The 18964-nt window shown below is 30.2% G+C and overlaps 1 protein-coding gene across 1 annotated transcript in view; it reads right to left on the bottom strand.

Annotated features, from left to right (window-relative positions):
- LOC136987822 (fat-like cadherin-related tumor suppressor homolog) overlaps window positions 1–18964 on the bottom strand; it is a 254157-nt gene that overhangs the window by 50593 nt on the left and 184600 nt on the right. Inside the window, 5 exon segments of the mRNA XM_067285564.1 lie at window positions 6685–6906; window positions 6994–7165; window positions 7244–8739; window positions 13239–13561; window positions 17070–17233. Coding sequence (XP_067141665.1) covers window positions 6685–6906; window positions 6994–7165; window positions 7244–8739; window positions 13239–13561; window positions 17070–17233 — 2377 coding nt within the window.

Here is an 18964-nt window from a genome sequence, read left to right as displayed (position 1 = left end):
ATTTTCTGGAATCAGAGACGAGCCGCCATTTTGGAACCATAGGTAACATTAATCTAAAATGGTCATCCCAAAAATCTGATTTTCATTGCCGATTATTCGCGTGTCTTTTCCCTTTAATGCAAACTATCGATTACTACAAATTTTCCTGTTTATTTCATAATTAAGAATTAAGAAATTGGCTCACTCTCTCTCAGATGAAGCATAGAATATATATTCTAAAATAAGCATACTTATTAAAGAACGAAATAGACTTGAACTAATTTATATTACTGTATGAAACAGTTACTCAAATATGTGAACAACAATACAAACAAAAAAGATTTAGACAGAAAATAATGTATATTTTAAATTAGTAGTTTAGACTCAAAAGATTTGATTGTAGAAGTGATTTTATGATTTATTTTATTATCGTATCATATCGTGATGTTCCATGTAAATGATCGATTGAATTAAAACATGAATTTGATTTACCTTTGTTAGTTTAACAAGTAAAAGGATGTCTAAAGAGACATAAATGACTGTATGACAGTGTTGTGGTGCCTGTGTTCATGTTTGGTAGTAAATCTTGGGTATGGCTGAAAAGTTACAGGAGTCATATTACTGCATGTAAGATAAGATATTTGAGAGGAATGTGTGGTATAATGGAAAGAGACTGTGTGAGAAATGAACAAGTGCTGGAGGAATATGATGTGAAAGTGTAATTGAAAAGGTGAGTAAATATGGGAAGGATGGATGGTAAGAGAGGACTGAGAAAGTTTTGATTAGAACAAGTAGTGAATGAGTAGTTGAAAGAATGTATTGTAATGTTAAAAAACAATTTCCACAAAGAAACAAAGAATTTAAAAAGAATTATAAAAACAAAGAATTTTTATAATTTCCAAAAAATTATAAAAATTCTTTAAAAATAAACAAGTTAAAATCACCCTTCTTTATTTGATTTCGAATGAATTAAAACAAAAGATGGACACTTATTCAGAAAATTACCAAATACTTCTTACTTTATTAACCGTATTATCCAAATGCATTTCACACATCGTGCCTCCTCAGTGGATATCATGTTACCTGCAACCAGTACATTTATACTCTATCAAGCTATCCCAGCATTCGTTGACACATACGCCAGTATTTAAATTAATAACATTTACATAACTCTTGATACAATAATGCTCAACAATGCATGTCATTACAAGATTCTCTATTTTATACAGTATTTTAATGTTGTTTCAATCTATAATACAATGTTCCACACTGCAATGTTGATGCCACAGAGATTCAGTTCTATTTAGCTGGATTGCTGCCTCGTGTTCTTTCAGCCGCTTCTCAAGTTGTCTTCCTGTTTCACCGATATAATATTTACTTGTTGCACATGTGCACATCAGTCTGTAGACAACGCCTGCCACCTCCAAAGGATTTGTCGGATGTTTAATATTTCCTTTATTCGCCAAATAAATACTTTTACTCAATCTATTTCTTTGTTCACCTACTAAGTTGACAAAATAAGTTTTAAAGTTATTTTTATATTTTTCAAAAAATTTTTTAATATATAGAATTTTAATATATAAATTAATAACTTTTTCCTTTTTTACATTATATCTATTAATGGTATAACAATTATACCACCTACGTATTAATTGTTGTGGGCAATCATTAAATAAATATTTTTTAAAAAGGCTTGCAGTTTCCATTTCTATATGCTTCTGTAATGTTGTTCTACTGAAGATCTTTCTTAATTCCATTAAAAAAACGTTCCTCTTTATGCCTATTGGACAGTACGATTTATAATTAATTACCTTATTATTATTGCAATTTTTCTCATACTTATGAAATAATAACGTTTCTTCCTGTCTTGTAATTGTAACGTCAAGGTAATTAATCTCATTATTTCTTTCTTCTTCATAGGCGAATTTAATATTTTCATTTAAACTATTAGCATAAATCTCAATGTCTTTAGCCGTAGTGATATTTGAATCGTACAAAATCAATATATCGTCCACGTACCTAGCATAAAAAGCAATGCCCTGGGACTGGAAAATCTTTTGATCTAATGTTGTCATACAAATATCCGCAATCTTCGGGTCTATTACGGACCCCATTGCTATCCCATCTTTTTGTCGGTAAAACTCTGTAGAGACTAAAAAATAATTATTTTTAAAAGCAAATTGTATAAATTCTATGATATAGGTAGATAAATTATAATTACTTAGACATTCTGAAATAAAGTTCCACTTTATTTTGGATACGTTGATGGGTACGTTGATTTTACATCCAGGCTTACAAGTCTAAAAGATTTCTTACTTTGACCATATAATAGGTGCAAGATCAACTGATCGATATTTTTTATGCTATACCTGGAATCTGGTATACACTGTAAATATTTTTTTAAGTAATGTTCCAAATTATACAATATAGAATATTTAAAATCCACTAAAGGTCTATAAACATTTCTTGCTTTATGAGTTTTAACTAATATTGAGTTGTGGAATATGCACATTATTAAAGTTCATTATCTTCTTATAGTCTTGGCTCACAAATTCTTTTTAATATGTTTTCATTAACTTCGTTAATCGTTTTTTAATGTCTTCTATTGGATTATTATGTAAAAGCGTATATACATCAGTGGATACTATTTCTGTTTTCTTTAAGACTTGTAAGCCTGGGTGTAAAATCAATGTACCCATCAATAAAGTGAAACTTTATTTCGGAATGTCTAAGTAATTATAATTTATCTACCTATATCATAGAATTTATACAATTTGCTTTTAAAAATAATTATTTTTTAGTCTCTACAGAGTTTTACCGACAAAAAGATGGGATAGCAATGGGGTCCGTAATAGACCCGAAGATTGCGGATATTTGTATGACAACATTAGATCAAAAGATTTTCCAGTCCCAGGGCATTGCTTTTTATGCTAGGTACGTGGACGATATATTGATTTTGTACGATTCAAATATCACTACGGCTAAAGACATTGAGATTTATGCTAATAGTTTAAATGAAAATATTAAATTCGCCTATGAAGAAGAAAGAAATAATGAGATTAATTACCTTGACGTTACAATTACAAGACAGGAAGAAACGTTATTATTTCGTAAGTATGAGAAAAATTGCAATAATAATAAGGTAATTAATTATAAATCGTACTGTCCAATAGGCATAAAGAGGAACGTTTTTTTAATGGAATTAAGAAAGATCTTCAGTAGAACAACATTACAGAAGCATATAGAAATGGAAACTGCAAGCCTTTTTAAAAAATATTTATTTAATGATTGCCCACAACAATTAATACGTAGGTGGTATAATTGTTATACCATTAATAGATATAATGTAAAAAAGGAAAAAGTTATTAATTTATATATTAAAATTCTATATATTAAAAAATTTTTTGAAAAATATAAAAATAACTTTAAAACTTATTTTGTCAACTTAGTAGGTGAACAAAGAAATAGATTGAGTAAAAGTATTTATTTGGCGAATAAAGGAAATATTAAACATCCGACAAATCCTTTGGAGGTGGCAGGCGTTGTCTACAGACTGATGTGCACATGTGCAACAAGTACGTATTGGTGAAACAGGAAGACAACTTGAGAAGCGGCTGAAAGAACACGAGGCAGCAATCTAGCTAAATAGAACTGAATCTCTGTGGCATCAACATTGCAGTGTGGCACATTGTATTATAGATAGAAACAACATTAAAATACTGTATAAAATAGAAAATCTTGTAATGAGACGCATTGTTGAGCATTATTGTATCAAGAGTTATGTAAATGTTATTAATTTAAATACCAGCGTATGTTTCAACGAATGCTGGGATAGCTTGATAGAGTATAAATGCACTGGTCGTGGATAACACGGTATCCACTGAGGAGGCACAATGCGTGAAATGCATTTGGATAATACGGTTAATAAAGTAAGAAGTATTTGGTAATTTTCTGAATAAGTGTCCATCTTTTGTTTTAATTCATTCGAAATCGGATAAAGAAGAGTGATTTTAACTTGTTTATTTTTAAAGAATTTTTATAATTTTTTGGAAATTATTGTTTTTTAACATTATAATAATAACCGATCCCGTTGTTTTTAATATTTATTTATTATCTGAGAATGTATGGTGTTGAATCAGAGAAAGAATGTGAGGAAGTGTGCTAGAAGAGGAATAAATGTATCTGGACAGGAAGGTGTGGACAGAGTTGCTGAATAGATGATTTGTAGAATTACAGTCTTCTTTTGTCTGCTGCTCCCCTGTTTGGATCACAAGCATGGTAATATGTAGGAATGTATGTAAACGCTGTCTGATTCTATCCATCCATTTACAGCATTCACAAGAAAAATAACAGATATGAAATATAATTTTGTTTAATTTAAACACTAAATAAATGAGCATTTAACAGTCTCCAAGACTTCAACAATGTATTCATAAATGTCATTATTACTTTTAATGTATTTTCATTCTTTTTAAGTGTAGTAGTGTCACAGCGTGGCAACACTTCTCCCCACAGTAGTTAGTCTCTTGGACTGGCAGCACTGTTTCTCGCTGCATTCGAATTTGTAACAGTCGTTTTTGACACGAATAAAACCTTTTGTTAAAGTAACGTCTTTGTCTCTTTATACTACATTAAGAACAAAGTCTTTGAAAATAAATGGATGTGTGCATTATTAAGATAAAAACTGATTTAAATTAATAATTAGTATTTATAGTTTTTGAAAACTTTAAACTCTTTTCAAATTTGAAAAAACAGAAAATAACAAAAATGAATTATAATTTACTTGAAAAATCTTCTAAAGTCAATGCCACAAATTAAAAAATACACACATATATATGCAGTATCCCCTCATTATATCACTCATCTGAATATAGCATGTCTTTTATTGTCTTCAAGTATAAAAGTGCGTTAACCATTAATGATTATTTAAAAATTAATTTAAAATAATTGCAGAAAAGTAACCCAATTTAATGTGGCAGTCATTTGGTACATAGCCTATAATGAATAGACACATTGATTATATCGTGCCATCTGATATGTCACTCGTTTGCTTTGTATAATGTGCAATATAACAAGGGGCTATTGTATATATTGTCTTACTGGAAAATGAATGTTTTTTGCATAAGCTAGCATGAATTACCTATAAGTGAACTTAGATTATTAATTTACTCATGCTCATTACAAAATAGTGAAATTGTTACCAGATTAAATGCTAAAATAATTAGAATTTTAATTTTAAATCAGTTAAATTCAATTAAGAACAATCCTTTATACCACTGTGGCTCGAATTGTATTTCTTTCAAAGAACAATTCTTGATAAAATCTGATAAACAAGGAAACTCTAATACTAGATAACAATATTATAACATTTCATAATATAAATATTAAAAAATAGAAAAGAAAATAGAATAAAAGAAGAAATTTATTGCTGTCAATTGTATGAAATATGTGGAAGTTCTATGATAAGACAATTTTCTAATTAAAAAAAATTAGTAATCTTTCATAATTTGTTTTAATCTATTGATAAATGTTTACTAAATATATTCTATTTTTAAAATATAAATGTTAATTTATTTTTTCCTTTACTCTGTTATAAAAATACTTGCATATATAATCCTACCGAAAATCTGATTTTAAAATTCTTAAATTTGAAATTCTAGAGATATGTTATAATCTATAAAGTATATAAGATAATAATACTAATCAATTGTAAAATATTAAATAAAAATTTTTAGTTGTATTGATACATTTATTATTTCTACCTGTGAAGTCCCTAAAATCGAGTCAAAATTATGAATAACTATAAAGTTCCTAAGTCGGGAAGTTTCGGAAGTCAAATCGGGTCAGGAACGCACGTTGGTGATGTAGACCAGACAGGAAGGAAACTTTCTTACTTATTTTGAAACAAACGTGACGGGATGATAAATGACAGAGGCTAATGTCAACCGAGAGAGAGGGAGCTTTGTTGAGGTGCTCGTGAACGAGCGTCGGGTCTAAACAATTGAGAATAGGGGGATTAATGACCAAAAGGACATCTGTTAAGTCACGTAAGCCCGAACCCATTAAGTGGGTAAATCGCCACAAAAACATCTGGTAGACTGTTTAGTTTCAAAGACGTCAGAGAAAAGGGCCATAACTGAGTAAAATACGAGCACGGACTTCAAAAGCTCCGTCAACACCTCTCGGACTTTTCCCGACCCGAATCAGTCTTGGGTTTCACCTAGAGATAAAAGAATGACCAATTGGAGTAAGGGAGAAGGCAAACAGGACCAATCAAAAGGGTAAGATGCAGGGAAAAATCCTGTAAAACCTCCAAGTCTCAAGGTCAAGATTCGGTTCTCCTCGAGATTTTGGTGCATCCCCTCCGAACTGTTCCGAAGTGCCAATACATCTCAGCCGACCCCTCCGAACTTGAGATCTTCTGACCCAGAAGATCATCCCACCATCTACGCCTGCCCCGGGGCTGCACCACCACCTCGACCAAAGGACGACCTCCACAAGACAACGATCGTCGAAATCAATGCTGGCTCGAAATCAGACTGTTTTGTTCCTAGTATAAGTTAACTTTATGACAAAATAAATGATTTTTGTGTAAGACACTTGTCATCTTTGTCTCCTGCCACCTCCACCCACATACGATTCACCCCTAGATTTTCCTGATGCGCAATTAACTTATTGCCCCTAAAAGTCGGCGAGCTTACATACCTGTAGTAAAATCTACACCAAATTCTTCATGGTCATTGCCTTTGACTATACTATATATCAACTGCCTTCCTTGAGGACTTTCTGCCTGTATAGTTAATATTGGTGCATGAGCGGCTAAACTCTCAGAAACAGATACATTATAAAATTGTTGAGGAAATGTTGGCATGTCTCGGTTGATAACTTTAATTGGTACAACAATTGTGCTATGAAGAGCAGGACTACCTATATAAATAGTATTTGTGAAAATTATATTTCTGATCAGTTTTTAATATAATAATTTATAAATATATAATTTAAACTATAAATTACCTCCATCTGTTGCTGTAACAGTTAATTCATACTCCAATTTCTGATTAGATACCGATTTTAGTAAGATAATTTCTCCCGTTTGTCTGTTTACAGAGAATAATGTTGCATCTCCTTTGGTCAGACTGTAGTGGACGTATCCATTGACACCATCATCCAAATCTATTGCCTGTACCTGTAAAAGCAATTTAAATATTTAATACTGTATAAGAAAAACTTTAAACAAATTTATATTATATTCTGTAAAAAATACCTGACGGATTACATAGCCCGGTGTTGCTTCGATAGGTAGCACTGAATAATATGGCAAGCCTACAAAAATTGGAGCATTATCATTAATATCTGAAATATAAACTTCAACCAAAACGTGTCCAACTTGTAAAGTTTCCGACGAATCACTCTTTACTTCGACTACCAAAGTATAATCTCGTTGCATTTCCCTGTCAAAAGGTTTTCCAGTAGTTTTAACAACACCAGAAGTAAGACCTATAGTAAAATGTTCTCCAGGATTTAATATTTGAAATGATAAATGCTCATTTAATGCAGTACCCAAAACAGTAATGACAGCAATTGTCATGATATCAGTAGAATTTTCCGGAATTTTAGCCTCGTAAACATTCTGCTGAAATTTAAGGCCACTGCTGCTAGTCTGTCGTACCTTCACGGCAACTTTTGTTGCGGCTTCAAAAACTCCATCGCTAGCCGAAATAACTAAATTATATTTATCATGTAATTTGTTAGGATTGCTAACAAATATTTCTCCTGATTTTGAATTTATAACAAATTTATTTCCGACATTTCCAGAAACAATACTGTACGAAATATTTGAGTCACTCGTATCTTCGTCGATCGCCTTCACTTTTACAACAGATACACCACGATGAGAAGGAAGAAATAATGTCACCGGATATAAAGATTGTTCAAATTTTGGAGCACAATCATTTATGTCTATTACTGTTATGAAAACTTCAGCAGGCACCTCAGAACTTAGTTGCGGTTTTCCCATATCTTTTACATTAACCGTGAAGTAAAACTTAGGAATATGTTCATAATCTAAAGATCTGACCGTATTTAAAGCACCCGTACTCGGATCAATTTTAAAATAAGATTGTGCAGTCTTTTCGACAATTTCATACGACAGAACTGCATTAAGTCCGAGATCTTTATCACTCGCCGACACGACCAATGGACGACTCATATTGTTTAGAATGATCACACCAGACAGTGATGCTTCATTTACCCAGCCATAATAAGTCGAATGCTGAAATACTGGTGAATTATCATTTCTATCCAATATATGAACTAAAACATTAACTGTGCTATTTACACCAACCATATTAGTGGCACAAACGGTCAAATTATAAAACTTAATGTTTTCATAATCAAGAATTTTATCAGTTTGGATTATACTAGACGTTGGATTTATGACAAAACTGTCTTCCAAATTTCCATCTACAATTTCATAATGTATCGAAGAACGACTCGTAGCCATAACAGATAAAACTGAAGTACCTATTTTTTCATTCTCGTATAATTCGACAGAGTATTCTTTTTGCGAAAATTTTGGTGGAGCATTATTTGATATTGTTACAATAATATGAACTGTGACAGTACTATTCAAGGTTGGCGTTCCATGATCTGTTGCTCTGATGACAAGAAAATATTCAGACATTACATTTTTATTAAGCTCTTGAGTGACAGAAACAACACCAAAAGTTGGATCAATTGAAAATGCATTTCCAACATTACCTGAAAAATAAAGTAATTTTATTAAGCCATTTTTTAAATTTATAAAAATATATATGTTTTATTATTTTAAAATATGTTGTACAGAACATAAATTAAAAAGAGACATAAGTAAACAACTTTAAAAGTTTGCAAAATACAGGGTATTCCTCTCAAACATTCCTAGCTTTGTGAATTAATTTTGGGAAAAGAAACGTGAGTACAGTAGACCCCCCCCATAACATGGGTTCATATAACACGGATTCGTATAACACAGCAAGAAAATTGCGATTGTGTTCATATAACATGCTAAAAGAGACTCATATAACACGATAAAACATCATCGCCGACTCGTGTCGTGACAGGATTGGTCGAATCTGGACCAATAACGGACATTGCACAAACCGTTGAGTTTAAACGAGCAGCAGACCTACTAAAAAACATTTATTATTTAATGGCCATAAAGATTATATTTATATTAATGATGTCTCCAAAGTGCAGCAAATTTTTCAAAGAAAAATAACTTATCAAGAAACACGCGTCCGCCATTCAATGAGCCGCTCCACGACGAAAACAAGCTTAAGCAATGGCGTCGTCAAACGGTGCACACTTGATAAGTAATTCTACAATTTTTGTTTATAGCATAGTTTATATGGATTATTCCCAAAAAATTATATGTGTTTTGGAAATGTTGAGTCAAATTAGTCTAGAATCGGTTAATTTTATGGAAGAAAACCTTTCAAACAGCCGTAGCACCTAAACTGCACTCGTGCCAACTGTGATTGGCTCATGTATTTAAGTGACTCATACAACACAGAATTCATATAACACGGAACGTAACTACTGTGTTATAGGGGGGGTCTACTAAATAGTACTGTAGACCAGTGTTTTTCAATCTTTTTTATCTCACAGCATACTTGAACCTGTAATTAAATTTTCATGGAAAAAATCACACTATTTAAAATTGTGTTTGTAAACATTTGATCACGATATTACTTGTTACTTAACCTAATTCTTTTTGTCTATATTTTTTGTAAATTAAATAAAACAGTATTGTTGTCCCTTAAAATAGCAGCAGGTTACAATAGTTATTTTGTGGTCATTTTTCCATTTCACTGTTTAAAGTAAATATGGCAGTTTGGTAGGAAGATGAGAGTTATTCAAGTCTCACAACTTTGCCTGTGAAACTATAAAAATGACACAGAAGTGAAGAAATGTGGACAGTTATTTAAATTAATAATTTTCATTTACATAAGTGAAGCAATTAACATTAAGTCTCGATTTGCATTTAAAAGTGGCACGATAATTGCCTTTAAAAACCTGCCCAATGTCCCGCTGTTTTCTAAGTTAAAATAATTTGAATTAAATATGCACAATTTCAGATACATTTTTGATTTAAAGAAAATTTCATTTCAAATGAAATAACTCAGTATTATGCTTGTATAATTTTGCTTATGAATATATATTCTTTACTACATTATGTAGCTTATATGTTTATTTATTATAACAATGAAAAACTTGTATAATCAATTTAGAGTTTTAATTTTGACATGTACACTTATTGTTCTTTGGCTTCTTTTTAAAATTTATTTAACAACCTTCACAAATTTTTGCAGCCTGTCAGTTGAAATACACTGCTGTAGACAATGGTAATAGTAAGTGAATCTGAAAAGGTTATTTAGTACATTAAATCAGTACATTTCCACATTTGCTCTTTATGTGGCAAGTACATTTTCTGTTTGAACTTGATTTTGACCCACATCTGAGCCAGCACTGTTAATGGAATCTGCAATTCTTGAATGGGAAGATCTCACGTCCGATGCTTTTGTACCATTTTATTCACACATCTCAACAAATGGATTTTATAGGACAGTTTAAAACTAGAGACTTCTAAGAGAACATCCTGTATTACTCGCATTATAATACTTTAATCTTACTACATTATAATTACACTTATAAAATATTTTTCTGCTTGAACTCTAAATGTCTCATATTTTGTTTTCTTTTTATTGCAAGGAATAATTTTTTTTTTCACTTAACAAAATATAACTAGTTTTATATTATAATCAATTTTTCAAATAATTAATTGGTATTGTTTCCCAACTCATACTATAGTTTTTTTTAAAGTCTTTTTGCACTGCTAGCACTAAGAGGACATTTTTTCCACGACCATCACAAGTTTGGCAAAACCAAAAATTTTTTAAATGATTTACCTCTCTGATAAATCATTTTAAAGTTATTGATTAGAAATCCATCCACTCTTTACTAAAAATTTTACAAATGTAATAAAAATGTACAATAATTTGTAATCAGTATCATTCGCATGATGTGCCGCAACATTATGTGAATGATACTGATTGATGTGATTTGATTTGAACGTCAAAACAAACTGACTGATGTGATGTCAACTTAAAAGTAGTATCATATATAACATAAAATGATATATTTATTATAATATTATATTAGTATTAGATTTATTATAGTATTATTTTTATTACTGTAGTCAGTATTTTTTATTTTATATAAATCGTCGTGTGATGTTTAATAGTAAATAAAATTTTCAAACAGGAAATTATCACTATAATTATATTTTACATAGTATTTTACTGATGAACAGTGATAAATAATATACAGTAAATAATACAAATACAATAAAATGATATATAATAATCATTCCTAAAAGAATCATTACATACTCTGTCGTTATATAAATTGGAAAATGTCTATTATGTCTATTGTTAATACGAATTATGTAAGCAGTAGAGGCAATTATTAGCAAACAGAACTAAATAAATAAAAAATATAGAGATGAGAAAAAATTAATATATAAATGGAAACCAACAGGAATGAGAAAAAATAAGATCAAGAAAAACATTCCAACAAATTAAATGAAAATAATTCCCTGGTCGTAACAGATAAAAATATCTAACGTGTGCGAGAAGAGAGAGTAAATATCAAATTTACAATATCTGTATAGAATTTCTTTAATTATTACTATTAAAGAATTTAATTAATTTAAACTAAATACAGGGTGGACAAAGAGTAAGTATACAGTTGTCACCATATGACAGAGGGAACATTGAGGGAAGACATCTGCATGACTGAGATACATAAAGGATTGAACACAATTGTTTGTATCTTTACATATCTACTGTCTACATAAAATATAAAAAAAATACAGACAAGTATACACTTACTGGCTTCTAACTGTATACCTACTTTTGACCCACCCTGTATTTTAAGATATATTTGAACCTCTGTTTTCTGAAATGCATAAGCATTAGAACAAAGCTGTTTCAATAAATTAATTGTAAATATGTTATATATAAGTTATACACAATGTATTGCTTTATTAACATAGTCCAATTCTTCCCAAATGGAAGATGTTAAACTACCAAAAACTCCTGGTGTGCATGACCTTGATATACAGCAGTGTGTTTTAACAGATGGATTTTAATTCTGTTCATTCATATTAAATTTCCTATGGTAGCTGTATTATACGTTGATCTAGTAATAGTCTCTTTAATCCGAAAAATATATTGACAGTGGACTGTCTCTCAGCTTAACAGGTTCAAACTCCTTTATTGCTTTTTTACATAGATCAATCTGTTCATTCATGTATATATTATGCAATATATCTGATATAAAAAGGCTTAAGTCAGAAAAACCAATTTACATTTTTCGAGTGCATCTTATTCTAGACCAGTGATTCCCAAACTTTCTCGATCCACCGCCCTTTGTTCCATAAAGTTATACCCAATACCCCCTAACCCATTTTCTCTTGTGTGAGAAAGGATTGGAAATATTCTTAAGAAAACTTTTCTATGAATCTCACATTTTGTGCCCTTACCGTACATTGTTCTCAACATCTGGAAACCATTAAATGCAATGTTTCCTCTTATCAGTTTAACAGAGGAAAGGGAACGGCTGTCAGTGACCCCAACTTTTTGGTCACTGTTCGGTAACCTGCCTCCAGCACCCCCTCTAGATTTACTCACCGCCCACTTTGAGAAACACTGTTCTAGACTAAGAGGAGTATCTAATAGAAAGGTTTGATTGGTTAAAAATTCAGTAAGATACAGTTTTGAAAATTACGTTTGTAAAATCATAATTCTGAGAAGAATGGCTTTAAAAGTTTTCTTCAAATTTGCATTAAGAAAGTTATAAAATTACATTCATATAAAGGAACTTAATTACTGTATTTGTACTAACACCTAGCTAAAAAAATAATAATGGCATTGAAACCTAAAATATCTACATTTTGTCTTTGATTGCATTTTCTACCCTACAGCAAAATTTACTTTTAGGATACTTTTTCACATATTGCATCACATATATAAAAAGAAATTTATGAATTGTATAAATTTAATATTTTATTTTTAATCTAAATGATACTTCTACGGCTTGGAAGAATATGGGCCAATGTCAAAGGCAACTGACCCGTATTCTTTTGAGCCACAGAATTACTCTCACTGATTATCATAAAGCTTTTATGTATATAAAGTTATTGAAATCATAATTACCAGATACAATTGAATATGATATTTGTGCATTCTTTCCCTTATCTCGATCAATTGCTAAAACCTGAACAACCGACGTACCAATTGTTGCAGTTTCAAAAATTTGTCCTTCAATCATAGATGTCAGAAATTCCGGTGTATGATCATTGTGATCGAGTACATTTATAATCACGCGTGCAAAACTCTGTTTGGATGGTGTACCGTTATCTTTTACCATGACTGTCAAAATATGTTGGAGGGTAACTTCATGATCTAACGGTTGAGCAATCGAAACAATTCCTTGAGTCGAATCCACCCGAAATTTTCGAACGCTATGAGGATTAGCACTGAAATAAAAATAAACGTAAATAACTGTTTCTATAGAAAGTTGTATTTTAAACTTATGTAATTTATTGCTGTAATTGAAAAATTTCCAACAGACAAAAACGATGATAATATATCAATTAAATAATACAAAAATGGCAAAAAAGTCTTGCAAGAAATGATAATTTAGCTTTTTCACAGTCTGGTTTTGAGTTAAGAAATAAAATCACTTTCGATACCACGTGGTTTATGTTTTCATGTCAAAAAGACACTAATTGGGTATACTACAAATGAATTACTTTATTGGTAATAATAAAAGAATAGTTCTTTGATATTATTACATACTTTACTGTATACAAATTTCATATAAAAGGAAATAGCATTGAAGCATGCAACAACTGCTTCCAGAAAAGGGAATTTCAGTGATGCCTGTTTCTTAGATACAAAATAAATGAGCATTTATTTGGCCCATCTTTAATCATAATCATAATGATTGTTGAAACTCTCTAAGTCATACAATATTGTCTGGCATAAATCAATAGTGATTTCATAAAACCATACTTTAATAACAATTTCCTGCAGCATAGCAATTGTGTAAAGCAATTGTTTATTCTAATGAATTTAAGTAGGTAAGCAGGAAAAAAATAAACAGTGTTTTACGAAACGTAATGAAGTTGCAACTCTTGCAATACTTTTCGCCTAATAGTAGATTTAATAGTTTTAAGTTTCATAACTTTAGTATCAAAACTTTTTTGTAATCCAGCACAAATTATAATATTTTCAACCATTTTAAATATATAATTGGAAAATATAATAACATTGTTTTAGAATAAGAATTATTCAAAATATAAAAAGTAACAGAACATAAGCACATGATAGTAACAAGAGAAATATTTAAAGTAAGAGGGACAAGGCAAATACCAAATACCATTAGTGCAAAGTAAAATAAAAATCAGGTTTTTGATGTTAAAATATGATTTTTATTTTATTTTGTATTAAAGGCGAATAGCTATTAATTTAAATATAAATTAAGTCATATAAATTTTAAAATGATTGAAAATGTTAGTTATATATAATAGTTTAGTAAGGTTGGATTATAAAACTTTTACATTGTAAACTATTGAATTTTACATCAATGTTTAGTTTCCTGTTTACATAACTTTTATTGTGACTGGACAGAAACTCAAATGGAAAAATCCCAGAGACTAAACTGCAATGAAATGTATACAAAACCTCATTAGGCAGAACAACAAATATCTCTTTATTATTATAATTGTGTTATAACTAATGTTGCAACAAATAGTATATTTGGTGATGATATCAAATGTGGATAACAATGAAATGACCTACATGTGTAAATAACGGAAAAAGAACAGAGAAGGACCGCAAAGTGAAAATGTGAAAATAAATATGAAATTGAGTTGATAATGTAATCAAACAAGTCGAGGCAGCTTATTGGCACAAAATTTGTGGTCGTCAATGCCAAATAATTGTTCTCATAGACTTTAGAAAGCTAAATGCTTGTAATGAAAGTCACTTAGCATGCACGGGCGAAAGCCTGGGGAAGTTCAAGCTACCAAGCTGTCTCGAATCTGTGAAATCATAACTGTGACTTATACCCTTTTTCACCCCTTTAGGGTTGAATTTCGTAAAATCTTTTCTTAGCACACCTAAACTTTACAAAAGGAACACCCTCAAATTTTTAAGTTTCTAGCACCAGTAGTTTTGGCTCTGCGCTAATTATCCTATCAGGACTTGTTCTTTTATATACGAGTATATAGATGACTAAACTACATAATAAGTAAGTAGTTTTCATTTGATTTGTTACCTTTCTTTGATCTCTTAAAAAAATAACTTAGTTATATTACTTTTCCTTTGATCTTTTAGATAAATAAGCAAAAAAATTGCACTTTCTCGAACTTGAAATGTATGTTTAGCATTAATAAAAGTTACCAAAATAATTAATTTACTGTATTTTTGCGATTTCTTACTCCTGTTTTTAGGTATTCGGTCGAATAGTGATTTAATATTCGGTATTCCGCCATAGGCCGAATACCGAATAGTAACCGAATATTCGTTGCATAACTAGTTATAACTTTGTAATGTGTAATGTTTATTATATTTTATTAAGATATTGAAGATATATTTATTATTAAAAGCTCTCTTTCACAAATCTATGCAAATTATATAAGCAACTACATATGTAATTGAAAAGTTTATGATTTTATGGTTTCATAAATATTGAATTTAAACATTTATAATTTGTATACAATAAAAAATATATATATGTAATTTTGGTAAGATTATATTTTAATCTTTTTTAAATATGCAATAATTAATTGAAAAGCATTTTCTGGTTTTTGTCCTAAAGATTTTGTCATTTGTGCTTCTGTCATGGAAATTTAAAAGGATTTTATTTATAAAATATTTTTGACTCAGACTTTTTTATGAATAAAAAAAAAAACATTTAAAAAGTTACAAATTTGTTTATAGTTTTATAATTAATGAACATTATTCAGAAAAGATTAGATCTCTGCTGAATATATTTTATTCATTATTGATAGAAATAAAGTTATTTATTTCAAGGGAAAAAACTTTATAAATTTTATATAATTTAACATTTATAAATATATTCTTATAATAATTCACATATACAGGGTCTTCCAAAAAGAATGCTACCATTTCAAATTACAGTAATTACGTTAACTATTACTATTATGCAACATACACTACTGAACAGGGTAAGTCAATGGCATAGCGAGGGGATGCAAGGAGGGTGTATCGTGCACTGGGCGTCACTCGTAGAGAAGCGCCCAAATGGTCTCCAAGACAAACTATATGTGTTTCTGGAAGGAGAGGGGGCACCAATAAAGTATCGTGCCTTGGGCGCCAGTTATGTTCGCTATGCCACTGGAGTAACTGTCCAAGTTTTATCTCCGATCTGCATTCAAATGTCTTGTCTATTACCTCTAAGAAGCACAGTAAACAAAAACAACAACTTTGCAATAGATGTTTTGTGTTCTGCAGTTTGCAAAGTCTGAATCGCTCATTATTGTGCAACGTGGGTAATCAGCAGTTGTAGAATTGTGGCTGCTTTGGGAGGAGTGACAGTGGATATGCTGTAGTGTGCATAGGAAGAATTTGAATATTGTTAGGTGTGTTCTGTATGACAGGATTTGTACTGCGCATTGAGAAATTGTAATGGGAAAATGTGAAACTTTGACAGTTTTCCAATGTATCAGTATATTACAGCATTCTCAGATGATAATTGCTTAATTACAATAATTTAAAATGGTAGCATTTTTTGGAAGATCATGTATATATTACTGAGATATACACATTTAACCATAAAAAATTTTAAATTAATTTTATAAAACTCTTATACACATACATTATTCATTAGGATTAGAATTATAATTAATTATAATCAATTATGTTTCTCATTGAAATTAAAATATTAAAATAATAAATAATACTAAATAAATATTCATAGGAATTTTATAACTATATTATGATAAACTATAAACAAACCTATTATGTATACTGTAAAATAGACGTTTATCTTTATCTCGATCTGTAGCAACCAGCTGAAGAATTTCAGTGCCGACTGATATATTTTCTGATATGTCAACAACATACATCTTTTCGTTGAATTCGGGATGATGATCATTAATATCCATGACATCAATGTGAAGCTGTTAAAATCGAAAACAATCCGTTAAATATTTATTAGGAGTATTTTTATATCGTAATATAATAATATTTATACTTTAAAAAAAAAAAAAATTAGTTTCATAATATATTAATAAAAATACAAATATAAAAGTTATCAAATCAATAATGACTATAGTAGATTTCACTTTTATAACTTAATCGGTTCCTGATAAAGTATCAATAAAGATGTAAATAGAACTCTGATTTCCCATAGATTCAATGCCATAAATTAATTTAATATATCGGTCTATTGCTTTGGGTACCGGGGATCAAATCCGAGTGAGCAGTCCTAGGAATTTTTCATGGGCAGTCTGTTCCAGATATATCAAGAACATGTCTCTCTCACCATTCTGCCAGCCATTGTGGGTTTGAAAAAAGTCTCCTTAGTGTTCATAGGACAGAATGACACAGACCAAAAGACATAAAAAATGTAAACTAATGGAAAAAAATGAATGAGTTAAAAACCACCCCTTATTCATTTATTAGAATATTTCCAAACAGTTGGCATCTTACATATAATACTACACTAAATAAACAGAAAAATATGGCACTTCAGATATAAATAAACAATCAGATATGTAGCAGAGGCAGAGGGAACAAAAGGTCTTGAGCACTAGGTTATAAACTCTTCTGATAGTAAATAATTAAAAAAAATCCTGTCAACAAAAAGTTATGCTAATACATAGTTATGGTAAATGTAAAAACTGTTGCTTTATTTAGCATTGGTGCATGATGTTAAAGGTATACAATAACATTTATATTTTTTATTTTCAAAGAATGCAAATTAATAATACATCTCTAGTATAAGTTCTCCATAATTTTTTAGTCATTAAAAAGAAAAACTGCAAGTGGTAAAACAATAGTCTACTGTAAGCACAAATAGCCTGCAGTCCTCTGTGAGTTTTTTTTATGATTTTCATACTATTGAGAGTCTTAGATGTATTTTTACTTTATGTATTTTACAACAAATCCACGTGTCCAGTGAACAAAGGTTTAGACCGGAGGTGGCAAACCATTTTGAGCCTGCATGCCATATAGTAAGCAAAGCATACGTAGCTTTAAAGATATTTATGCATGCCAAAGTTTTATACTTCAAATGAAGATATTTAAATAAATTAAACGAATGTGCTTTAATCAGAATAAATGTAAAAAGTTGATTGAAAAAAGAATGATTGAATGATAAACTGAAAGGACGATTGAAAATGATAAATGATAAATTGAAATGATATGATGCGTTACAAGCCAGATGATTTCTCCTTACATGCCACTTTGGGCATGTGTGCCATAGGTTTGCCTCTCCTGCTCTAGACTATAAGCAATAAGTTTGAAGATTTGTTATCTGTATTATTCATCTTTTCTTCACAAATGCAGAATTTCCATAAAATCTGATGTTTTTTGGTATTTTGGCCCAATCTTATATCCAAAACAGTACTAAACCCTTTGTTATAAAAATGTTGCCCACACATAATCTACTGTATTAAAACACCGAAATTAACAAATTTATACATCAATAGAGATGCCTGCACGTTCAGGTACATGCTGCCTTTCCATCTGGGTTGCCCTTTTCCTAATCACCAAAGGGACCTCAACTTCCTTTACTAACAAGCAACAGAAAATTCACAACTTCTAGCCTATTCTGCAAATATTAAAGAATGGTGATTGTTTGGTTGAGCAAATATAAAAGAAACTAACAAACAATATTTGTCCATTGT

The sequence above is a fragment of the Centruroides vittatus genome, unplaced genomic scaffold (genome assembly GCF_030686945.1).
Source record: "Centruroides vittatus isolate TY-2023 unplaced genomic scaffold, ASM3068694v2 scaffold_2802, whole genome shotgun sequence".
In the NCBI taxonomy this organism is placed as follows: Eukaryota; Metazoa; Arthropoda; class Arachnida; order Scorpiones; family Buthidae; genus Centruroides; species Centruroides vittatus.
Note: the sequence above shows the minus strand (reverse complement) of the source record. Positions and strands in the feature narration are given on the sequence as shown.